This window comes from Mycteria americana, chromosome 6 (genome assembly GCF_035582795.1).
Source record: "Mycteria americana isolate JAX WOST 10 ecotype Jacksonville Zoo and Gardens chromosome 6, USCA_MyAme_1.0, whole genome shotgun sequence".
NCBI classification, from domain to species: domain Eukaryota; kingdom Metazoa; phylum Chordata; class Aves; order Ciconiiformes; family Ciconiidae; genus Mycteria; species Mycteria americana.
The window spans coordinates 23481824-23502648 of NC_134370.1; the positions used below are offsets into that span (position 1 = coordinate 23481824).

General features: G+C 46.5%; 1 protein-coding gene across 1 annotated transcript in view; it reads left to right on the forward strand.

Annotated features, from left to right (window-relative positions):
• The first annotated feature begins 657 nt into the window (after positions 1-657).
• PIK3AP1 (phosphoinositide-3-kinase adaptor protein 1) overlaps positions 658-20825 on the forward strand; it is a 51907-nt gene continuing 31739 nt past the window's right edge. The window contains exons 1-2 of the mRNA XM_075505031.1: positions 658-1034; positions 10540-10956. Of these exons, the coding sequence (XP_075361146.1) occupies positions 1022-1034; positions 10540-10956 (430 nt within the window). The 5' untranslated portion in view covers positions 658-1021. The remainder of the gene's footprint in view (positions 1035-10539; positions 10957-20825) is intronic.

A 20825-nucleotide genomic window follows, 5' to 3' on the forward strand; every position in this document is an offset into this window, starting at 1 on the left:
AACAGTCTGTTCCTTACTGTGTGTAACCAGCTCTGTTCTAACATTAGTGTCTGTGGCATGAAGTAAGCTGCACACAGAATGTCCTCCGACTGCTTGGGAGTGACTGTCTTGACTGGGAAACCAGATTGCAAGGAATCTGCTTTTGCTTTACTAGAGTGCAACGAGGAAAGACTTCACTGGTTTTCAGCAAGGAAATGTTTCTGGATGCAAATCAGTGCCAGTGAGTTTTCCGAGTTTGCAAGGGAATAGTCTGAAATAATTATTTAGGGAGAACCTGTTGCTTTGTCTTCAGCGGCAAAATTGAGTCCTCTCTGAACTCCAACAGTGTCCTTCCGCTGCTTATTTTCTCTGTACTCAAACATGAGCACAGTCATATGGAATCTGGTAAATCTAAGTTAAAATACTGCATCTTCTAGAGAAAAACACAGAATATCAAGCTGCTTCATTCTATATGCAATTTGTTTTTCCCCTAGAAAAAAAAAAACCTCCTTGCTCATTGGAGACAGAAGTCAAAGCCTAAGTTAAGGGCGTGCATAAAGCAGGTCTCGCTTGTTCTCTTCCACAACCATTGCTCTAAGTTTCCCGTGACTAAGGACAGGGCGTTTCTATATCAGCATAACACAAAACTTTTCCTCACTGTAGCGCTGTTTCCTTGGCCGCCTATGGAACATATGATTGGGGCCAGTTGGAAGCGGCAATTTCCTTCCTATGGCAGGGAATCCCGCCGCGTACCTGGAAGGCGGCGCACCGCCGGCCCGAACGGACCCGAAAGCAGCCGCCGGCGGGGCCGGGCAGGAGCTGCCCTGTGCCCAGCTCTGCAGGGGGCGTCGCGGGCCGCCCTCCGCCCCCGAGCGCCCTCCCGCCCCGGCCGGTCGGTGGCAGCGGGGCGGGAGGCGGGGCCGGGCGGCGGGACGGAGCACCCGGCCGGGGTCGAGGAAGTGGCCGCGGGAGGGACGCGCCGAGCCGCACCGCCGGCGATGTGAGGGAAGGGGAGCGGCCCCTTCCCCGCCTGCCCCGGACCATGGCGGGCCCTGGTAGGTGCCGCGGCTGCTCGCCCCGGGAGCCGGGGAGAGCAGCGGGGTTTCTCCGCCCGGCCGTGCTGCGCGGCGGCGGGCTGGGGGCGGCGGGGCCGGGCGGGCGCTGCTCCCTGCTCTGTCCCGGCGAGCCGAGGCCCTCCGCGGCAGCCCAGCCCCGTGAGCGAGCTGTCCCGCGCCTTGGCGCCGGTAAGCGGGGAACCAGCGGAGCCCGCGGCTCCCGGCCCGCTCCCGCCCGCGGGGCGGTGCTGCTGCGCGGCGCTGCTGGCCCCTGGCGCTCCTCCGCTGCCGGGGAAAGGGGAAGGAGGGTCCCCTCCCCGAGTTTAGGGGAGCTCCGAGGCTCTTCAAAGCAGTAGTGGCTCCTTTGTTCGCATCCAGGTTGCGCCGCTTTCTACCTTATCTTGCTTCACTTGGCTTGTGCTCAGGGCAGGTGCTGGCAGAGCTCTCCTGTGTCGTGAGCGCACTTCGGGTTGGCAGCTCAGCTGGCTCCGAGGGAGGGTATTCTGAAGAGGAATCTGTCCCTGCTCCGCCTTTACCACCTAGATGGTTTTCTGTGATGTTTTGTAGAGAAGTCAGTTCTTCCTAAATACTGCTTTATCCCCCTACATTTGCATACTTCCTTTTTGGGGTATGACTTGATGCACCTTGCCACAGTGGCACAGGATCACAAACAAACTGAGCTGGGTTGCCATCAATGAAAATGTTTTCGCTAACATGTGCATGTAAAACTGGTTAGAATAGAGCTGCGAACTCCAGGGGGAGAGGGGTTTAGCCTCTATTGTGCAAGTCTTGCTAGTGCCCTGCTTTGCAAGTTCCTCTCCCTGCAGGGAAGTGTACGTGTTTTATCTAAAAAAGGAAAAACGTGCCATTCTCAGGGTGTGAAGTAACGTTAGTATTTCACTGACGCATATCTCCTTGTGATGTAAAAATAGGCTTAACAGAGGCCTCAGGAGACTTGTGGGCAAAACTACTTTTCTCCTTATAAACAGAAGGTGATTTCACAGAGACTCTTAAAAGTAGAACAACTTTAGGTTCACATATCATAATGCAAATCTTGTGTTCCTATCACTGAAGTTTGGTTCGCAAAACTTTTATCTGCTTTGATTCTGCTATTTCCTCTTGCTCGTCTGCAGACTTTAAATAAAGCGAAGGTTTTCTATTCCAGTCAAAGTAAGAGGTCTCGCTTGCATGTGATCGCTATTACTTCGTTATGCATTCCAGCTAGGCAAAGAAGGCATTCATTTCCTCATACATCACTTAAATACACACACTTAAAACACTGAAATATGAAAGGTGATGTGGACTTCTGTTAATGGTTCACCAGCAGCTTCTAACACCTTGGAAGTGCGCTTTCTCTTAAGAATTTGATTATTAAGACACCTTGGTTTGGGTTTCATTTATATGATAGGCAATTGTCTTTCATAGGAAGTGGATCCCCCTCTATCAAGGATTGATATTTTGGACTGCCATATTTGTGTATCCTCCATACACATGAAGCCCAAAGCAAACGCAGCACTTTTTCATTTAGTCAGAATTTGAGGTGGATTTGATCTAGCAGATGAAAACAGATTTGCTTGCAACTGCATATGATCATCTGAGTTGGAGTAAAGGATTTGTCTGTCAGTTTTTTACCTGGTCTGTGGACAATGGTGGACCCAACTGGTGGACAATGGACATCCCAACTTAGGAGAGGGATGTGAAAGGTGACACAGAAAAGCTGTGTATTATTAGAGGCCCTGAATTTGTTTTATGGGGACCCATGAGTACAATGGAAAACTACTTATGATCTGTAAATTGAAAAAGGTCAATCCTTTTGGCTTGTAGAATGAAATAATAGGTAATACCAGTTGATGATATCTGATTCAAGTTTGGGAAGTGTTAAGTGGGCAAAATGTAGTCTTGCCCAGAGCTGATATGCCAGCGTCCCACAGTATTCTTTAGCTATTTCAGTGGTAATCAGAATGTTACAATATGGCCATAAACCACTATCCCACGTTTGCTCTGAACTCAAAGATTGTCACCTCACTACTCCCAAACATGGTCCGAAGATGAGCCTGATTTGTTTGCGTCTGAGAGAGGGAGTATGAAGGCATGATATAGTGTGTCACTGTAGGATACTTTTATTCTCTTGCCATGGGCCTTCTGTGATTTTGACTGAATTGCTTCATCCCCTTCCATTCTGCGTGCAGTTTATAAGCTAGGGAAAGCTTTGTATCATGTTCTGTTTTTGTGCTAGTCTGTGGGCCTTCTACCTCAATTAGAGGTCTTAGGCATTTCTACAGTACTGGTTTGTAATCTCATCAGTCTTTTATCATTGCTGTATAATGGAGTATGCAACTAAGCAATGAAGAGGCAGTTACAGCTGGAAAGGAGTCCAAAAGTTATGTTTTATCATTGCAAACTGGAACAGAACCACACCTGGATGTTTTTCTATGAAACAAATAGTTAAACATGCCCTGCAATGTTATTAATAGTGCTGACGTTTTGTAAACAGAAGCAGAAGTCACTTTTATACCCTAAGTTTAGGAATATAGAAACAAAGTATTGTTAAAATTTACACTAGATTACACTTCAGACAGTGAAAGATTTTTGAAACAGTTGGCTGGCACAAATCTTTCTTCATCTTGCTATTGCATATACTGTTCATATCTTTCTTACGTGAAGGCTTCCTTGTGTTTGTTTTTCCAAAACCAGCCTGTTGAACGCATTGTTAAAGCATCCATCTAAGGTCAGGGTTTAAAGAAACAAAATGCTTGGTGTTCACCTAGGGATTTCCTTATATATGTACAATAGGCAGAGTGTACATTGTGCTATGAGGTATGCTCTGTTGAGTTTTTCTGTAACTGCCATGTGAAGAGTTGTGGCAAAAACTTCCCAAAACATTCTGTATTCTCCATTTATTACACTTTTCCCTGAGGACTGGACAGTAGTTCATGCTGCAAAGGGAGGTATTTGGTTAGACAAATAATAGTGTAAGCCAGGAAAGCGAGTCCTGTGTCATCCTTCTTTTGAAAAAGATAATGTTGCAATTGAAACTATTTCTAGATTTTTGTTTTCTTTGAAACAGTCCTGTTGCTGACTTAAGCTTATTTAGCTCTTCAAGACCCACTTCCAGTATTTTTGCTTATCAACATAGAGAGTTTCCTTGACTCTAAAAGTGGAGTCAGTAATTTTATTTCTCAGTTCTCCTTTTAAAAGCATTGTTCCTCAGTTTATCCTGGAAGTGTAAAAGGCTATAGGAGTTGAGGTAAGAGGGCCTGAGAAGAGCTGGCACAGCTCTGTTAAGGGGAATGGCATGCCGGTAGAGCAGTGCTATCTAGGGAATCAATACCCTTCCTAAACACTAGGTGAAGTTCCTTCCTACTGGGTGCAGAGGCTACACTGCACTGGGTGATGTTGTCTCTGGGGATATAAATGCTGGCAGGAAACTTGCAGAGAGTCTGTCAAGTTTGCATCTTTTGCCTGCATATTGGAGAACAGAGGCTTCTCCGATACTGAGTGCCCCTACAGCGCAAGGCACGTTTGAAATCAATGACTCCCCCACCCTGCATCCTCTCCAAGCACAGCTGCTTCCTTTCACTGAAAGACTGGAGAAGGGCCTGTTCGCTAACAGGTTTAGTTGCAGAAGCTGTGCTCTTTTTAAAAATGCATGGTAGGATTAGGTGTTCCATTTTACAGAAGGTTAAAATGCCCTGGAGGCCGCTGCTGCTTTCCCCAGAGTCTAGAGGTGGGACTTCTCCCAGAAAGCGCCAGGGCAGGACTTTAGGAGCCCTGGGCGCACCTCAGAGAGTCGCTGCATTGTCTCCCCATCTGACGAGGCTGGGCTGAGCTGGTTGTGCTGCAGCGTGTGGGCTCTGTTCTGGGCAGATAGTTGTGCTGCCCTTTCCCACTGTATTGCATGTAAATCAACACGTGGCACTGGAAGCAGAAGTCTCTGGTACTCTTCCCTTTCTAGAATAAAACAACTGACCTCCTGAATTCTCTTTGGTTTTCCTGTTTCTGCTCATGTGATTCTGTTGTCTTTGTCAGGTGGTGTTCAGCCCAAAGTGATATTTTGGCGATAGTAGTGTTCTCACTGGTGTGAAAGCCATCTTTTTTCACAGCAGTTCTGCACTCCTGGCTTAAAGGTCCCAAGGCTTTGGGTCTGTTTGTCTGCTTCATGAGTTTGCTGGATCCCCTCCATTGAGAATGCTGTCTCCTGCAAGCCTCCATCTGGGGTTCAGGAGCTGTATTCACACAGAAACATGCAGGCATCCTAGTGAATACTGCTGAACTGCAGTGTCTGTGTTCTTCATAGCTAGGACATGAAGGGAACCGAGGGTCCGATATGCCGGACGGACCCTCCTCTTAGGGAAGTCTGCTGCCTCCCTGGGGCCCGCGTGAAGGATGTCACGAGGGTACTCCCTAGCCTGGTACGGCCTTCAGACTATTACCCCCTACTGCTCTTCCATGTGGGGGGCGATGAAGCTGCCACACGAAGTCCTAGGACAATCAAAAGAGACTTCAGGGCCTTGGGACGGCTAGTAAGGGACTCCGGAGCACAGGTTATTTTCTCCTCTCTCCTTCCAGTTGTGGGCAGTGACACAAGAAGGAACAGAGACACCCAATCTATTAACACATGGCTCCGTGGCTGGTGTCATCACCACGGATTTGGTTTTTTTCACAACGGGATGGCCTACACAGCACCAGGTTTGCTGGCGTCTGATGGGACTCATCTTTCTCAAAGGGGAAAGAGAATCTTTGCTCAGGAACTTGCGGGGCTCATCAACAGAGCTTTAAACTAGACTTGAAGGGGGAGGGGGGTAATATCAGAATTGCCCGAGGGAACCTGAAGGATGACGTGCCACGGTTAGAGGGAACAGGTGCCAGCGAGGGCACTCGGCCTGTGTCTCCGAGATGTGCGGGGTACACTGGGGCACAGCCAAAGTCGAATGGAGTTGAGCTAGGGGATACTGAGGCAATAGGAGCCAAGAGGGAAACGCCAGTGAAACGCCTCAAAGCACGCAAGGGGTGTTCTCCTATGAAGGAAACATGGGCGACAGCCCAGCTGAAGTGCCTCTACACCAATGCACGCAGCACGGGCAACAAGCAGGAGGAGTTGGAAGCCATTGTACATCAGGAAAACTATGATATGGTTGCCATCACAGAAACATGGTGGGATGACTCGCACAACTGGAGTGCGGCGATGGATGGCTATAAATTCTTCAGGAGGGATAGGCGAGGCAGGAGAGGTGGTGGGGTAGCCCTATACGTCAGGGAGTGCCTGGATAGTTTAGAGCTCGATGATGGTGACGATAGGGTGGAGTCTATGGGTAAGAATCAGGGGGAAGGCCAACAAGGCCACAGATATTGTGGTGGGAGTCTGTTACAGACTCCCCAACCAGGATGAGGAGACAGATGAACTATTCTATAAGCAGCTGGGAGAAGCCTCACGATCGCTAGCCCTTGTTCTTGTGGGGGACTTCAACCTGCCGGATGTCTGCTGGAAATACAATACAGCAGAGAGGAAACAGTCTAGGAGGTTCCTGGAGCGTGTGGCAGATAACTTCCTGACACAGCTGGTGAGTGAGCCAACGAGGGAAGGTGCCCCGCTGGACCTGTTGTTCACCAACAGAGAAGGACTTGTGAGCCATGTGATGGTTGGAGGCCGTCTTGGGCAGAGTGATCATGAAATGATAGAGTTTTTGATACGTGGGGAAGCGGCGAGGGGGGTCAGCAAAACTGCCACCTTCGACTTCCGGAGGGCGGACTTCGGCCTGTTTAGGAGACTGGTCGAGAGAGTCCCCTGGGAGGCAGCCCTAAAGGGCAAAGGAGTCCAGGAAGGCTGGACATTCTTTAAGGAGGAAGTCCTAAAGGCACAAGAGCGGGCTGTCCCCAGGTGCCGAAAGACGAGCCGGCGGGGAAGAAGACCGGCCTGGCTGACTAGAGAGCTCTGGCTCGAACTCAGGAGAAAGAGGAGAGTCTACGACCTCTGGAAGAAGGGGCAGGCAACTCAGGAGGACTACAAAGGTGTAGCAAGGCTGTGCAGGGAGAAAATTAGAAGGGCCAAAGCTGAGCTAGAGCTCAATCTGGCTACTGCTGTCAAAGACAACAAAAAATACTTCTTCAAATACATTAGCGGCAAAAGGAGAGCTAAGGAGAATCTCCAGCCCCTAGTAGATGGGGGAGGGAACACAGTGACCAAGGATGAGGAAAAGGCTGAGGTACTTAATGCCTTCTTTGCCTCAGTCTTTAATAGCAGGGGCAATTGTTCTCTGGGTACCCAGCCCCCTGAGTTGGAAGATAGGGACGGGGACCAGAATGGAGCCCCCATAATCCAGGGGGAAATGGTGAGTGACCTGCTGCACCACTTAGACACTCACAAGTCTATGGGGCCTGATGAGATCCACCCAAGAGTACTGAAGGAACTGGCAGATGTGCTCACCAAGCCCCTTTCCATCATTTACCAGCAGTCCTGGCTAACTGGGGAGGTCCCTGCAGACTGGAGATTAGCAAATGTGACGCCCATCTTCAAGAAGGGCCGGAAGGAGGGCCCGGGGAACTACAGGCCTGTCAGCCTGACCTCGGTGCTGGGGAAGCTGATGGAGCAGATCATCCTGAGTGCCATCACATGGCATGTAGAGGATAACCAAGGGATCAAGCCCAGCCAGCATGGGTTTAGGAAAGGTAGGTCCTGCTTGACCAACCTGATCTCCTTCTACGACAAGGTGACCCGCCTAGTGGATGAGGGGAAGGCTGTGGATGTTGTCTATCTAGACTTCAGTAAAGCCTTTGACACGGTTTCCCCCAGCATTCTCCTGGAGAAACTGGCTGCTCATGGCTTGGACGGGTGTCCTCTTCGCTGGGTAAAGAACTGGCTGGATGGCCAGGCCCAAAGAGTGGTGGTGAATGGAGTTTACTCTAGTTGGCAGCCGGTCACAAGCGGTGTTCCCCAGGGCTCGGTGTTGGGGCCAGTTCTGTTTAACATCTTTATCAATGATCTGGATGAAGGGATCGAGTGCACCCTCAGTAAGTTTGCAGATAACACCAAGTTGTGTGGGAGTGTTGATCTGCTTGAGGGGAGGAAGGCTCTGCAGAGGGACCTGGACAGGCTGGATCGATGGGCCGAGGTCAATTGTATGGGGTTTAACAAGGCCAAGTGCAAGGTCCTGCACTTGGGCCACAGCAACCCCATGCAACGCTACAGGCTTGGGGAAGAGTGGCTGGAAAGCTGCCTGGCAGAGAAGGACCTGGGGGTGTTGGCTGACAGCCACCTGAATATGAGCCAGCAGTGTGCCCAGGTGGCCAAGAAAGCCAATGGCATCCTGGCTTGTATCAGGAATAGTGTGGCCAGCAGGACTAGGGAAGTGATCGTGCCCCTGTACTCGGCACTGGTGAGGCCACACCTCGAATACTGTGTTCAGTTTTGGGCCCCTCACTACAAGAGGGACATTGAGGTGCTGGAGCGAGTCCAGAGAAGGGCAACAAAGCTGGTGAAGGGCCTAGAGCACAAGTCTGATGAGGAGTGGCTGAGGGAACTGGGGTTGTTTAGCCTGGAGAAAAGGAGGCTGAGGGGAGACCTTATCGCTCTCTACAACCACCTGAAAGGAGGCTGTAGAGAGGGGGGGGTCGGTCTCTTCTCCCAGGTAACAAGCGATAGGATGAGAGGAAATGGCCTCAAGTTGCACCAGGGGAGGTTTAGACTGGATATTAGGAAATGTTACTTCACTGAAAGGGTTGTCAAGCATTGGAACAGGCTGCCCAGGGAAGTGGTTGAGTTGCCATCCCTGGAGGTATTTAAAGGACGTTTGGATGAGGTGCTTAGGGACATGGTGTAGTGGTGGTCTTGGTAGTGTTAGGTTTAAGGTTGGACTCGATGATCTTAAAGGTCTTTTCCACTCTATACGATTCTGTGATTCTGTGACATCATCCTTTCACTGCTAGAGACTTTCCATTTATGCAAGTAACCATAACGCTATAGGTTGAGCACAGAGCACATCTCCACGCTTTACTTCTCAGCTGTACCACTTCTGCTCAACTACAATTTAAAGGTGGTAATTGTATGGTTTAGAGGTGGGGTACCATAATCTAATCATTTCAGCCTTCATTTCTTAGTGAAGGTTCTGGGGAGGGTGGCAGAATGGAGTCTTTGGAGGCTGTTTAATTTTGGTTGAATTTTAATAAGGTGACTGCAAAACTGTCATCGGCAGTTCTGGTAAATTCATTCTCTGCAGATGCTCTTTTTGGCATGCCAGATTTTAGGCATTGCCTTCTACTTTAATTAGAAAAATCTGCCTTTGTTTGCTTGCTTCTGGATGGAAATGGGTTGGAAATGTTGACACTTTTAAGGAGTCAAATTGGAATTAGAAGACGACAATTTGCTAATAAGATTTGAAATGCTCAGCACTGAAATTTACCATGGGACCATAGCCGTAATCCTCAAATTTGGGTAAACTTCTTCACAGGTGAATGGGAGAATTAAATTTACACTTAAAACTTTTTCCTTGAGATTGGTGGGAGAGCACTGCATCATGTCATATTGGTTCAATCTGCATGTGATCTTCTTAGCAAGCTGGAAAGAGTTTTAAAAGTGCTTTCATTGCAGAGCACAGAAATGCAGGAGTGTGTGGGTAGGAACTGTCTCTAGAGAATTATGGAATAAGTCAACTTTGGCAAGCATATTTTGGGCTGTGTTATGGCCACCACTATTGTATTAGTTCTTCCTCTCTGAAGAGAGGGTTTGTCATGCCAAAATGGTTGGGAAACCTTTGTATGACAGTTCTGGGGGAAGGACTCTAACATGGGCTTTCAAAGTGTCTCTGAAGCCTGAATGACAGGATTGCTGTGCTGCGAGTGCTGGGGCTGGTGTACCCTTCAGTTGCATACATACTTTGCAGGCAGTTTGCTTTCTGCTGCAATGAGAGCAAATGTCTAACACCATGGAAGCCATAGTGACTTCCTGTTAAGCGTTGTGGGACCTCATTTAAATAAGGCCTTTCTTATTTTAGGTGTGCTGTGTTTAGTGTATACTCTGCTTGAGCATGTAATGGTCTGCAGTTGTGTTGCAGAGACCCTATAGTTGCCTAAAATTATTTCACTTAGCTCGCAAAGGTGAACTCCCCTTTTCAGGCTAGTTTGTTTTGGAGGTTGGATTTGTTTTTTTGTTGTTTTTTTTTTTTTTTTTTTTTTCTCCTACCAACATGCTTTAAATCTGTAAATCTCCACATGTGGTTTGTTTCACTTGAAACTACCTAGGAAATCCCCTTCTTTATAGGAAGGTTTTTGAGAATGAAAAAACCACTTAAATTTTAGTGGGGTAAATGCAAGTAGGAGTTCAGCCACCTTTAGAATTGCTCTGTGGCTGTGAACTCCTCACTTTGGATATATCTACTGTTCTTTTGAAGTGCTTTGGAGCTTCTGACAGGAATTATAGGGACAGGCCTGTGGGTTTTTTGCTGCAAAGCTGTGGGTCAGTTCTTGCTTTGAATTTAATCCTCCTCCCTGTGATCATCTTGCACCTGTACAGGAACCCCTGGAGGATACGATGTGTTGATTGTGTATGCAAGTGACGCCACTGAATGGTGTCAGTACCTCCAGAACCTCTTCCTCTTTACTCGGCACATTCGAAAGCATCGGATTCTGAGCTACCAGCTGGAAGGCGAGTCTGCCATCTCCCACCAGGAGCTGGACCTGTTCACCAGAAGTCGGAGCATCATCCTTTTGCTGTCTGCTGAGCTGGTGCAGAGTTTTTATCTCCCTCCCGTCCTGCAGAGCCTTCAGGAAGCTTTATGGCCCCCGTACAAAGTAGTCAAGCTGTTCTGCGGTGTTACGGACTGTGATGACTATTTGACCTTTTTCAAGGACTGGTCTCAGTGGCAAGAACTCACAAATGATGATGAGCCTGATGCTTACCTTGCAGCTGTCAAGAAGGCTATTTCAGAAGGTAAGGTAGCAGCCGTGGAGTTGCGCTTCCTGGTCAGGGGTTGGAGGAGGGAGATTTGTGATATTGTTTATTCTTATTTTAACACTGGTAATGTGTTGTACTGAAGTAGAAAACTAAAGCAAATTGCACAACCCTTATAAACTAGGAAGTTTTGCAAGCCAATTTTTCTGTGCCTAGTCAATTGGTCCCTAATTACCAGTGACTCACAGAGAACTTCTGAATTTGGAGGTTATCTTAGGTGCCTGGTTTTGAATGCAAATCAAAAATAAAAACTGAGTATTTTTAAAGTTCTGCCTGTAAATATTGTGCCCTGCAGTTTATTGACCCCAATCAATGGAAAATTATCTTCTCCTTCAGACTTACGTTTCTGTCATACCAGAACCAAAATAAGGTTGTCTAATACGTATTCTCTAGCACTGGGCCTAAAGTCAGAGATATAACCATACTGGCAAGAGCTCAGCTTGTTACCTGTGATGGAATGGCAGAGATTAATTGGAGAATTGCACCAATGGCCTTAAAAATAACCCAACCAGTCTGAAAGTGATCACCTCATAACAAGGACAGAGGACTTACTTCTGCGCTAGTATTAACAGCTGGATACTACGGAAGCCCAATGAGTTTTAATTGAGTCTGAACTTTCCTAAACTGCAGAGGAGTGTGTGGTACTCCTTTCTCATAGTTTCTGTTGAAATGGAGAGCTCTGGGGAAGTCGTGCTGGTCACGATGTTTTTATGACACTGCCACGCTTAGGGTTATAGTGTTCTTCGTCAGTCTTAGCAGGATTGGAGTCCTTTGCTTGCATCTTGGCTTAAGATTTATCTGTATTTAGTGGCATAAATGAGGCAGAGCAGTCATTTTAGTGTGTCTAGTGTTGTGTGCATAAAGGTGCTTTATTCCAGGATAACAACGGCAATAATCATGAAGACAAATTTATCACAGTAAAAATAAATTTTGAAAGTCATGATCTTGGCCAAAACAGTCCCCCTGAAAAAAGATGACTTAGGGATTGTGCTGAAGATGGCCATTTTCAGGTAACTAGGTCACAACAGATGTTTCCTAGTACCTTTTAAAAACCTGCATAAACTAAAGTTTGCATCTCCCTTTCAAACACTCCTAAAACGTCTTGGTTTCCCAATGGGTAACCTAGGACTAAAGTAATCTGGCTCCTTTGCTTTCAACCTGGAAGAAGACAGAAAACAGTGGCTGAGCTTTTGTACTCTGAAAAATGAAACTGACCAGAGATTAAATTAGCTTTTCTGACACTTTCCGGCAAAAGTAAAAGTTTAGTTACTATTTTCCTCCAAACTTGGGTCTAGAGCACAGTACCGATTATTTTATTGATTTTAAATATGCTATTCAAAGTTAGGGAGGTTTAAACATCTCCCTCAATTACTAGTGTTAATGGTTTTACTTAACATGTCCAAGGACTGTCAGAGTTATTCTAAGCTAGAGTAGGAGTAAGTTCTAGTGTAGCTGAAGAGTGTGTGAGAGTACAAAGGGATGTTGATCCTGAAATCTCTTCCTGGAGCCAGCTCTCGCCAGTCTCTTCTGGCTTGCTGCATTCTGAGTGCACAAAGCACAACACGGGGCAGAAGAAAGACTCCTGCTTCCTGGGCTGCGGGTGGAGCAGGAAGTGTGGGTGTCTCTGTCCTTCACGAGATGGACTGGCTGTAGTGGGAGGTTTCATGTAGCCAAGTGGATCCCTACTAGTGAGAGGCTTTTTCACCCGTCTTCCTTGTTTTGGGTGCATTAAAAATCAAAGAGAATTTGAGGTGAAGGGAAGGGGACGGGCATGGGAATGGATCAGCTAGAAACCACTCTGGATCAGCTGCTTCTCCCTATAGAGAGAAGCTGTATTTGTCAAAGGGAAGCACCGAAAATCTAATTTTTGTGCTGGGGAAAGCATATCTGTTGGCAGTGGTGCACTGAATGCAGAGCCTTGTCAACTAAAGAGCAGCCTCCCCTCCCTTTGATGTCGGTTGCAGTCAAGTAATTGTATTAAGCTGACCTGGCTCTCTTCCTCCACTTCACAAGTGGTTCTCCACAGGTGAGCTAGCTCTCTCTGTGTACAGCTGGGGGGCTGTGCCCATGGCACCTGGGTGGTAGATCTTCCCAGCACTTCTCGGAGCCCACCCTGGGAGGGGGCAGAGGGGAGTCTTGCTGGTAGCGCTATGCTGTCTGTTTGAGCAGCCAGGGAAGTATGTCATGTGCCTGGCTGTTCGGTGGGCTGACTGCCATACATCTATGGCAAAACTTCCTTGGGGTAAGGCGCTACAGTCTGACTTTTCACAGCTGGACATAGAGTCCTTCTCCAGAGGTGTCCTCTCTGCTGAAAGTTGGCATGTGCTGAAAAAAACTGTGCTTTAGCTTTATGTAAATGGTGTTTTGAAGGGGAGATTGTGCTTTGGATTTTTGTTGTTGATTCCACATAACAAAAAAATCAGCTTATTTTCTGTTTTCTCACTTGAACATGATCTCAAACTGACTTCAGTATGTCTAGAAAATATTTGACTGAGAGAAAAAATGAGATAAAAACAAACTAATTTGCTGTCAAGTCTGCTGTAGCATTTTACAAATAGTTTGGTACACAAAGATTCAGAATTTTTGGACTTCTGTTACTGGTATGGGAGCCCTACCTGATGTGAGCTGTCAGCTGCATGCAAAGAGTTGGGTAATGTCAGGCTGTTTCTTTGTGCACATCAGAGCAGTTGCCAAGGCAAGCCGTCCGTTGTCACTCTGACTCTTGTGAAGGAAGAACCTACTTAAGAGAGGCTGGTTTCATGACAAAAGTATTTGGATGAATGTATCAGATCCTACCTCTGTATGGGGAAAAAAATGACTAGGTGACCTCTTCCATCGTGTGATTCTGTAGACCAAGTTTTGTGAATGGCCTCAAATGCAAATGTTCTGATGCTTCCTCTGAAGAGAAGACAACCCCAGGTGTACATAGTTCCCTTTTTGGGTGAAACTGTGAAAACTTGCTTCTTGGTTGGTAATACAAAATTAGCATCTGCCTTATAGTTTGGTTGCAGTCAACCCCAGCATGAGTGACTTAAAGTAAGAGTGTTTGTGACAGCAGACCTCTCCCATAGAGAAACGCACCTTGTGCTCTGCTCCCAGGACTTCGCTGTTAGGATTTTAGATGAAGGCTTTGAAGTCAGGAGCTCTTAGAAGGTCTCAGTTATGTCCATTCTCTACAGCAGACTGTGAACTTCTCCTGGGTAAGGCAGCCCTCAATTCCTACAGCATGTAGCAGTGAAAGTTTATAACCATCTTTGAAATGATTTGTCTGGGTGTCTTCCTCTGGGAAGTACTTTCTCTCCACACGTGTTCACCAGTACATCTAACAGCAGTGTCAGCACACATTGAAAAACTAAGCCTGATGCAAAAATGACTGAGCTTCAGCTTCCTAATAGCTGAATCCTGAGCTGGTGGAGCATATGACACAGGACATGGTGAGGGCAAATACCTCTCCAGAGCCTGCACACTGGCCCTGCTGAGGCTATGCTGTTGCCTTTAGTGCAGCTGTTAGGCTATGGTTTGTTTACGGCATCATGGGAACATGACACCCCCAGACATCACATGGTGAAAGCTATTTTAATTTTTATTAGTTTAGTGCAAATTCAGAAATGAGGAAGCACTCATCTAGCCTTGTTGAGAACTAACTGTGTGCTGACTCTGACTCTTGGTCTCTTGTAGATGGGGCGTTTTTACTTATACAGTTTCTCAATCCTGGCAAACTACAGAGGGCACGAAGGTTTCCATTTGCAGGCACTCCTGTTATCTGTGGGGAAGTTTTTCAGGCTATGCAATAACTGTACTAAGGACATGGAAATGCTCAGGATGGCACTGTACAAGCCAGCTCAGGTCTGGCAGGGTATAGTCACCAGCCAGGGTGCAGTGACCAGCCGGCTACTTAAGCCCTTTTGTTTGGTTTGTGATACCACACCATGCTGTGCTGTGTGCATTGGGCAGCTGGGAGTCTGTGCTGCACAGCTGGAGTCAGTGCCCTTTCTCTTCCTCCTGTGTTCTCGAAGCTCAGTTGACGTCTGTTTTGTATTATGCACATTTCAACTTCTCCAGTTTATTTCAGCCCCTACCTATGTTGTCTTGAAAAATTTAAAATTTCCTGCTTTAAAAGTTGATGTTGCCAAAGCATTTACTAATTAGCCAGTGGCTTTGAACTTTCTGTACCCAAGCAAACTCTTGCAGGGAAAAACCCAGGGAAGTCGACATCTGCCTGAGATTGCTCAGGTGATAACTGAATGTAACAGCAGCTGTGAACCATGCTGTTAAAGGACAAGTGCAGCCTTGGTTGAGCAGAGCTCTCATGCAATGAAATAGACAAGAAGAAAAGATCAGTACCAGCAAACTTCTTGCAAAATAGGAGGGTCAGAAGTGGGTGTAAGGAAGCACGTGGTGAATATGGAGGACAGTGGGCAGTTAGAAGGAAGATGAGAGTTTTCCTGGAGCCCTATAGATGAGGAAGAGCTGGAATGAGCCCAGGAGCTCATCGAGAGACCAAGGCAGTGAGCTTTTGTTGGGAGGGAAATATTCAATTGTCCTTTGATAGGACAAGAGGAAATGGCCTCAAGTTGCGCCAGGGGAGGTTTAGACTGGATATTAGGAAATTTTTCTTCACCGAGAGGGTTATCAAGCATTGGAACAGGCTGCCCAGGGAAGTGGTTGAGTCCCTGGAGGTATTTAATCCCTGGTATTTAAAATCCCTGGAGGTATTTAAAGGACGTTTGGATGAGGTGCTTAGAGACATGGTGTAGTGGTGGTCTTGGCAGTGTTAGGTTTATGGTTGGACTCGATGATCTTAAAGGTCTTTTCCAACCTATATGATTCTGTGATTCTGTGAAATGGCATAACAGAAACTGCATAAGCTGTTATCGTTCTCCCTCCTGTACATGTCAGGGAATTGAATTAACTTCCTGGCTTTCTTCTGTTGCACTGGTGAAACCACAAATGAAACCTGAGAGCGTATCACAGAATCGTTCAGGTTGGAAGGGACCTCTTGAGATCATCTAGTCCAACCTCCCTGCTTGAGCATGGTCAGATAAGCAGGTTGCCCAAGACCATGTCCAGTCAGGTTTTGAATGCCTCTGCAGGTGGAAACTTCACAACTTCTCTGAGCAACCTGTTCCACCCTCAGAGTAACAAAGTGTTTTCTTGTGTTCAGATGGAATTTCATGTGTTTCAGTTTGTGCCCATTGCCTCTTGTCCTGTCAGTGGGCGCTATGGAGAAGAGTCTGGCTTCCTCTTTTTCATTTCCTCCCATCAGGTAAGATGCCATTAGGTCCCTCCCATTGATAAGATCCCCCTGAGTCGTCTTTTCTTCAGGTTGAAGAGTTCCAGCTCTTGCAGCCTCTCCTTGTATGAAAGATGCTGTGGTCCCTTAATCATCTTTGTGGCCCTGTGCTGGACTCAAGCTGTAAAGGTAAAGTAACCTTGGAATAGGCTACTCGGAGTTTGAGGTCAGGTTGGACAGATGCGTAAGAAGTTCTCAAGTGTGTCTCAACCCAGGGGGATGAAGTGGTAGTACGCAGGAGATTCCCTTCAGCCTGACACTTCTGTAATTATTTGATTGCTAACTTTTGCTCAATGCTGCCATTTAGGGCTAGAGCCCTAAATTCACAGTGAATTTTTAAGTTTGGCAGGAGCTGCTCTCCTGTTACTTTGGGCGTTAATGATAAATGATCTGTTCAGTGATGATACGTAAATTCCTATTTGTTATGCATCTTGAAATTTCTGCTGAAAGGCAGGTTTTTCCTGGAGTAGCTCTGGCCAATAGTCTTTCTGTGGAAAGGTGTCAGAGTTTGTTCATTTGATTACTCAGACAAACTCCATGTTAGGCCTTGTGACCTTATGGCCTTCTGCTTTTAACATGTAACTATTTCAGGACACAAGCACAGTGAAATCCAGTGGTACCTGGTATGTTACCCTTATACTTGAGATGTCCTGAGGAATGACAAGGCAAATACCATAACCTAGAAGAGTAGTCTGGCTTTTGTGGATAGATTTGAACACCCTTTCCCCTTTCCCCTTAAGAATATGTTAACTCACACTGAATACTTTTAAGGGCAACTTTTCGCTAGAAACAACAAAAGCCACCAGACAGTAACAGAGCTGCACACATAGGACATGTGGTGATCTTAGCATAGGACAGTGGTGATCTTATCTCAAGTGCCTACTACAACAATTCATTGGGATGTGGGTGCTTTGTACTGTACAGTGGCATTGGTAACTATTCCTCTGGCAGTAGCATTTACTGTACCTGTTGTGCTGTGTCTGTTTCTGGCAGGTAGCACTTCAGTCAGGACTACTCTGTCAGCCTAACTGAGGCTTGCAGGTGAGGCAGCAGTGAAGGGCATGAACTGCTATAAACTGGGCATGAACATGCTATAAACTGGGAAGTGCAACCTCCCTCCCTGCAGGTCCATTGTGTCTTGTATGGGAACATGTTCCTACAAGAGGGAGTGCTGTAGTGTGATTTCCGGTGCCTGTGGAGTTTGCTGTTGCATGTGGAGGCAGAAAAAGACCTGAATGCTGTAGCAGCTCTTCCTGTGCTGCTTGTTAAATTTCATAAAGCATGGACATTGAGGAACATTGGATGCAGAAAGTAATCCTGTTAGGAAGAGGCATGACATGGCCAAATACTTTATGGGAAAGTTGTGCCACCCCCTTAAACAATACATCCTGGAAATAAAGCAGCCAAAAAGAGTTCCGCGAGTTAATTTGACATCCCTGATCATCTTCTTAGAGAAGGATCATGAAGCTATGTCAGATCAATGCCTCTATGAAACTACCTCCTTAATCTTTGGCCTTACAGAAAATGTGCTTTGGGACCTGTTATATTGCTAGAGAGCTAATACTGTATCTCTGAGGCTCCAGCTTGTGAGCGAACCCCAGTTCATGCAGCTCTAACTTACTGCAATGTTCCTCTAGTCCTGCTGGAGTCTCTTTACTTGTCTGTATGAGATCCTAGCATTGTATTTTCCTCACCAGCTGATCTTGTCAAGCCCTCATACTGTGGTCCCATGTCCTCACAACGTTCCTGAAGAGTTTCGGGTCCCATGCATGCAATTGCCATTCTCTGCAAGATCCATTTTGGCCCTTAGGAGGTTCTAGAAACTGCCAATTGGATGTGGATGCTTGTGCCAAGTTTGTGATCTCTGCTTGTGTCTTCAGAGTCTGTTTGGATCAGAAGTACAGTAAAGGAAGCAAGCTGGGGGTAGGAGGGGACAGGAATCGATGTACAGACCTACAGGGACAGAGAAACCTGAAGCTGGGGATCATTTGGTGTTTACTTCTGGCTCTCAGTGCTCTGTGGAGAAATATGTTCTGAGCAGTCCTATCTCAGAGAATTACATCCAACATTTATTTCTGCCAGCTTATTGGAGTGGCCTTGAAGACATGAGGTAGCATGATTATCTGCTGTACTGCAGTCCTCCCTCCCTCCCTTGCTCCTTTTTTTTCCCTCTTTGAAGGGGCAGAATTAAGTGGATTCTTAAAACTGTATTTTTCTCTGTTATATTGTGTTGAAATAGAAGATACGCTTCTTTGACCCTGCTTTTTGAAGAGGAACGGGTGAGGTATTGGTCAGCCCTCTGGGTGCAGTGAGAGTCTGCTTCATTATATGGGAGCTCTGCAGCCTGGCTGGTTCTCACTGCCTGTCAAGGAGAGGAAACTGTGATGCTCTTACACAGGAGTTAAGGTTGAGAGAACCTACTGGTAGCATGCCCTTCCTTGCAGATGCTAGTATGGTTATAAATGACTGATGCTGGAAACAGAGAGACTTCAGAGGGCTGGTTAAAGCAATCAGAGAAACCTGAACTAACCCCCCAAGTGATAGTGGGAGAAATGCACCAATGTCCTTATCCATCTGTAGCAAACAGGATTGAGCAATTGAAATAGTCTTCCCAGCTGCAGGATGGATGCAGTTTGTCATCAAGGTGCTTCATAAAGTCTCCATTTATGCACATTAAAAGCAATACTTCATGGTTTGTCTTTCATGACAGCATGAGATTCAAGCAGTGCTAGCTTTCTAGACAGAGACAATGAAATGATAGCCCAGAACTAGTAAAGTACAGAAACTGGTGTGGTTAGGAAGCATCGGGCTATAATAGACTTCATGCACATTGCAAATACTAATCATATTTCTCTGTAGCTTATAGTTCTGATAGTCTCCCCACAGGTTGCCTTAAGGTGGTGACTAAGCCTAATTCTAAGTATCTGCCGATGTGAACTGCAAGGCTTTAAAACACCTGCTTAAAATAAGAGCCCAGTGACCATCACTGGTGGCTTCTTCCAAGTTTGGAACAGCTGAAGTAATTTCTGCAAAATATTTGCAGAAATGTGTCGTCAAACCAAAGATGCTTTACAGAACAGGTCTGAAGAGATGTGTGGGGCAGACTTCAGGTTGTTTCAAAGACCTCTGTTGTGCACTTGGACAGTTGTTTTGTCTCTAGGGTTGCATTTTGTAGGATTTTCATGGCTGTTTGTTATTACCACCAAAAACTTTTGACGCGTTTTTCAAAAGTGACTTGAGAATAACAGTGGATCTTGAGTTTCCCAGGGGGAAGTTTCATCAGTGGCATAGGCTGACCTTAGCATGGACTGCTGCAAAAGGGAGTGATCTGCCTCATTTCTCCACCTTTCATCTGGCTGGATGATCTGGTGTGGCATTGAACTGCAAGGGTGGTATTCCAAGAGAGAATATTTGAAGGAGAGGGAGGGCAGGACTGCCCTTTCAGTAGTAATGTGGCCTTAGATCTGCTGAAGCCACTTGTAGAACCACATCTTCAGTCGAACAGTGATCTCCTGGTGGCATGTTTCCAAAGCAGCTACTCAGCTCTCTTAGGTGGAATTCCAGCTTTGTGGGCTTTTATGTGGGCAGTCTTTTCTGTCATGCAAGTGTTATGCATTGTGCTTAAATTGAAGCAAGGAGATACTGCAAGAGGAGAGATAATTAATCAGGAAGTTGGATGTTCATATTTCTTGTATGTGGTTGCTCAGGAAGACTTGAATCAGCGACAGATATAATGTGATTCTTGGCACCCTCAAAAATCATCAGCCGTGCATATGCTTTTTTAGTATGTGTTGTCTCCTCCTGGCGCAGGTGTTTGAACTGAACTATTGCAGCCTCTCTTTCTTGAGATTTTGGTCACGTACACAGTGTCTGTTGTCTGGGTGGCCAGAACGCTGCATCTTTGTCAGAAGCTCTTTCCCATCTCTGTCCTGTTCCCACGCACCCCAGCTAGTTCTTTAGGTTTATACACTTAATCCTGTCACAAATTGACCACTAGCCATGTGAGACCCTCAGGCCAGCTGAGAGCTCAAAGAATTATAATGAATTGGCTTGCAGTTTCTGAACCATAATAGCCAGGCATGCTTTTAGCTTGAGGCAGGCATAGTGTGGTACATGTTTGCTTGAACCTTAGTGAAAGAACTACAAGCTAAATACACTTAGCATTTGTAGATAATGGTCAGATAAACTATGTTATCTCTGTGTTATAAGGGGGACTCTGCATTTCACCCCTGAGCTGGCAGCTACTGTCTTTGCAGTAGGTATGATTGAAATATACTAACGTTCCTCCTCATCCTGAAGTTCAGGGACTGGCAGCTTAGCTTACGCCCCCGTTGTCAGCTGCTGAAGCAGAGATCCTGGTCCTGCATCTCGCTGACGCAGCTGAACACGTGCTCTTTTCCACTAGTTCTGCTGCGTGGGCCATAGCCTCTGGTGATAATAAAGACAAGAAGGGGAAACAGGAAGGGGAAAAAGGGCTGTGGTGGGTGCAGTTGTATTATAAACTGCTATAGCTCTTTCTGTAGTGAACATCTGCCCCCAGATGAATGCACAGATT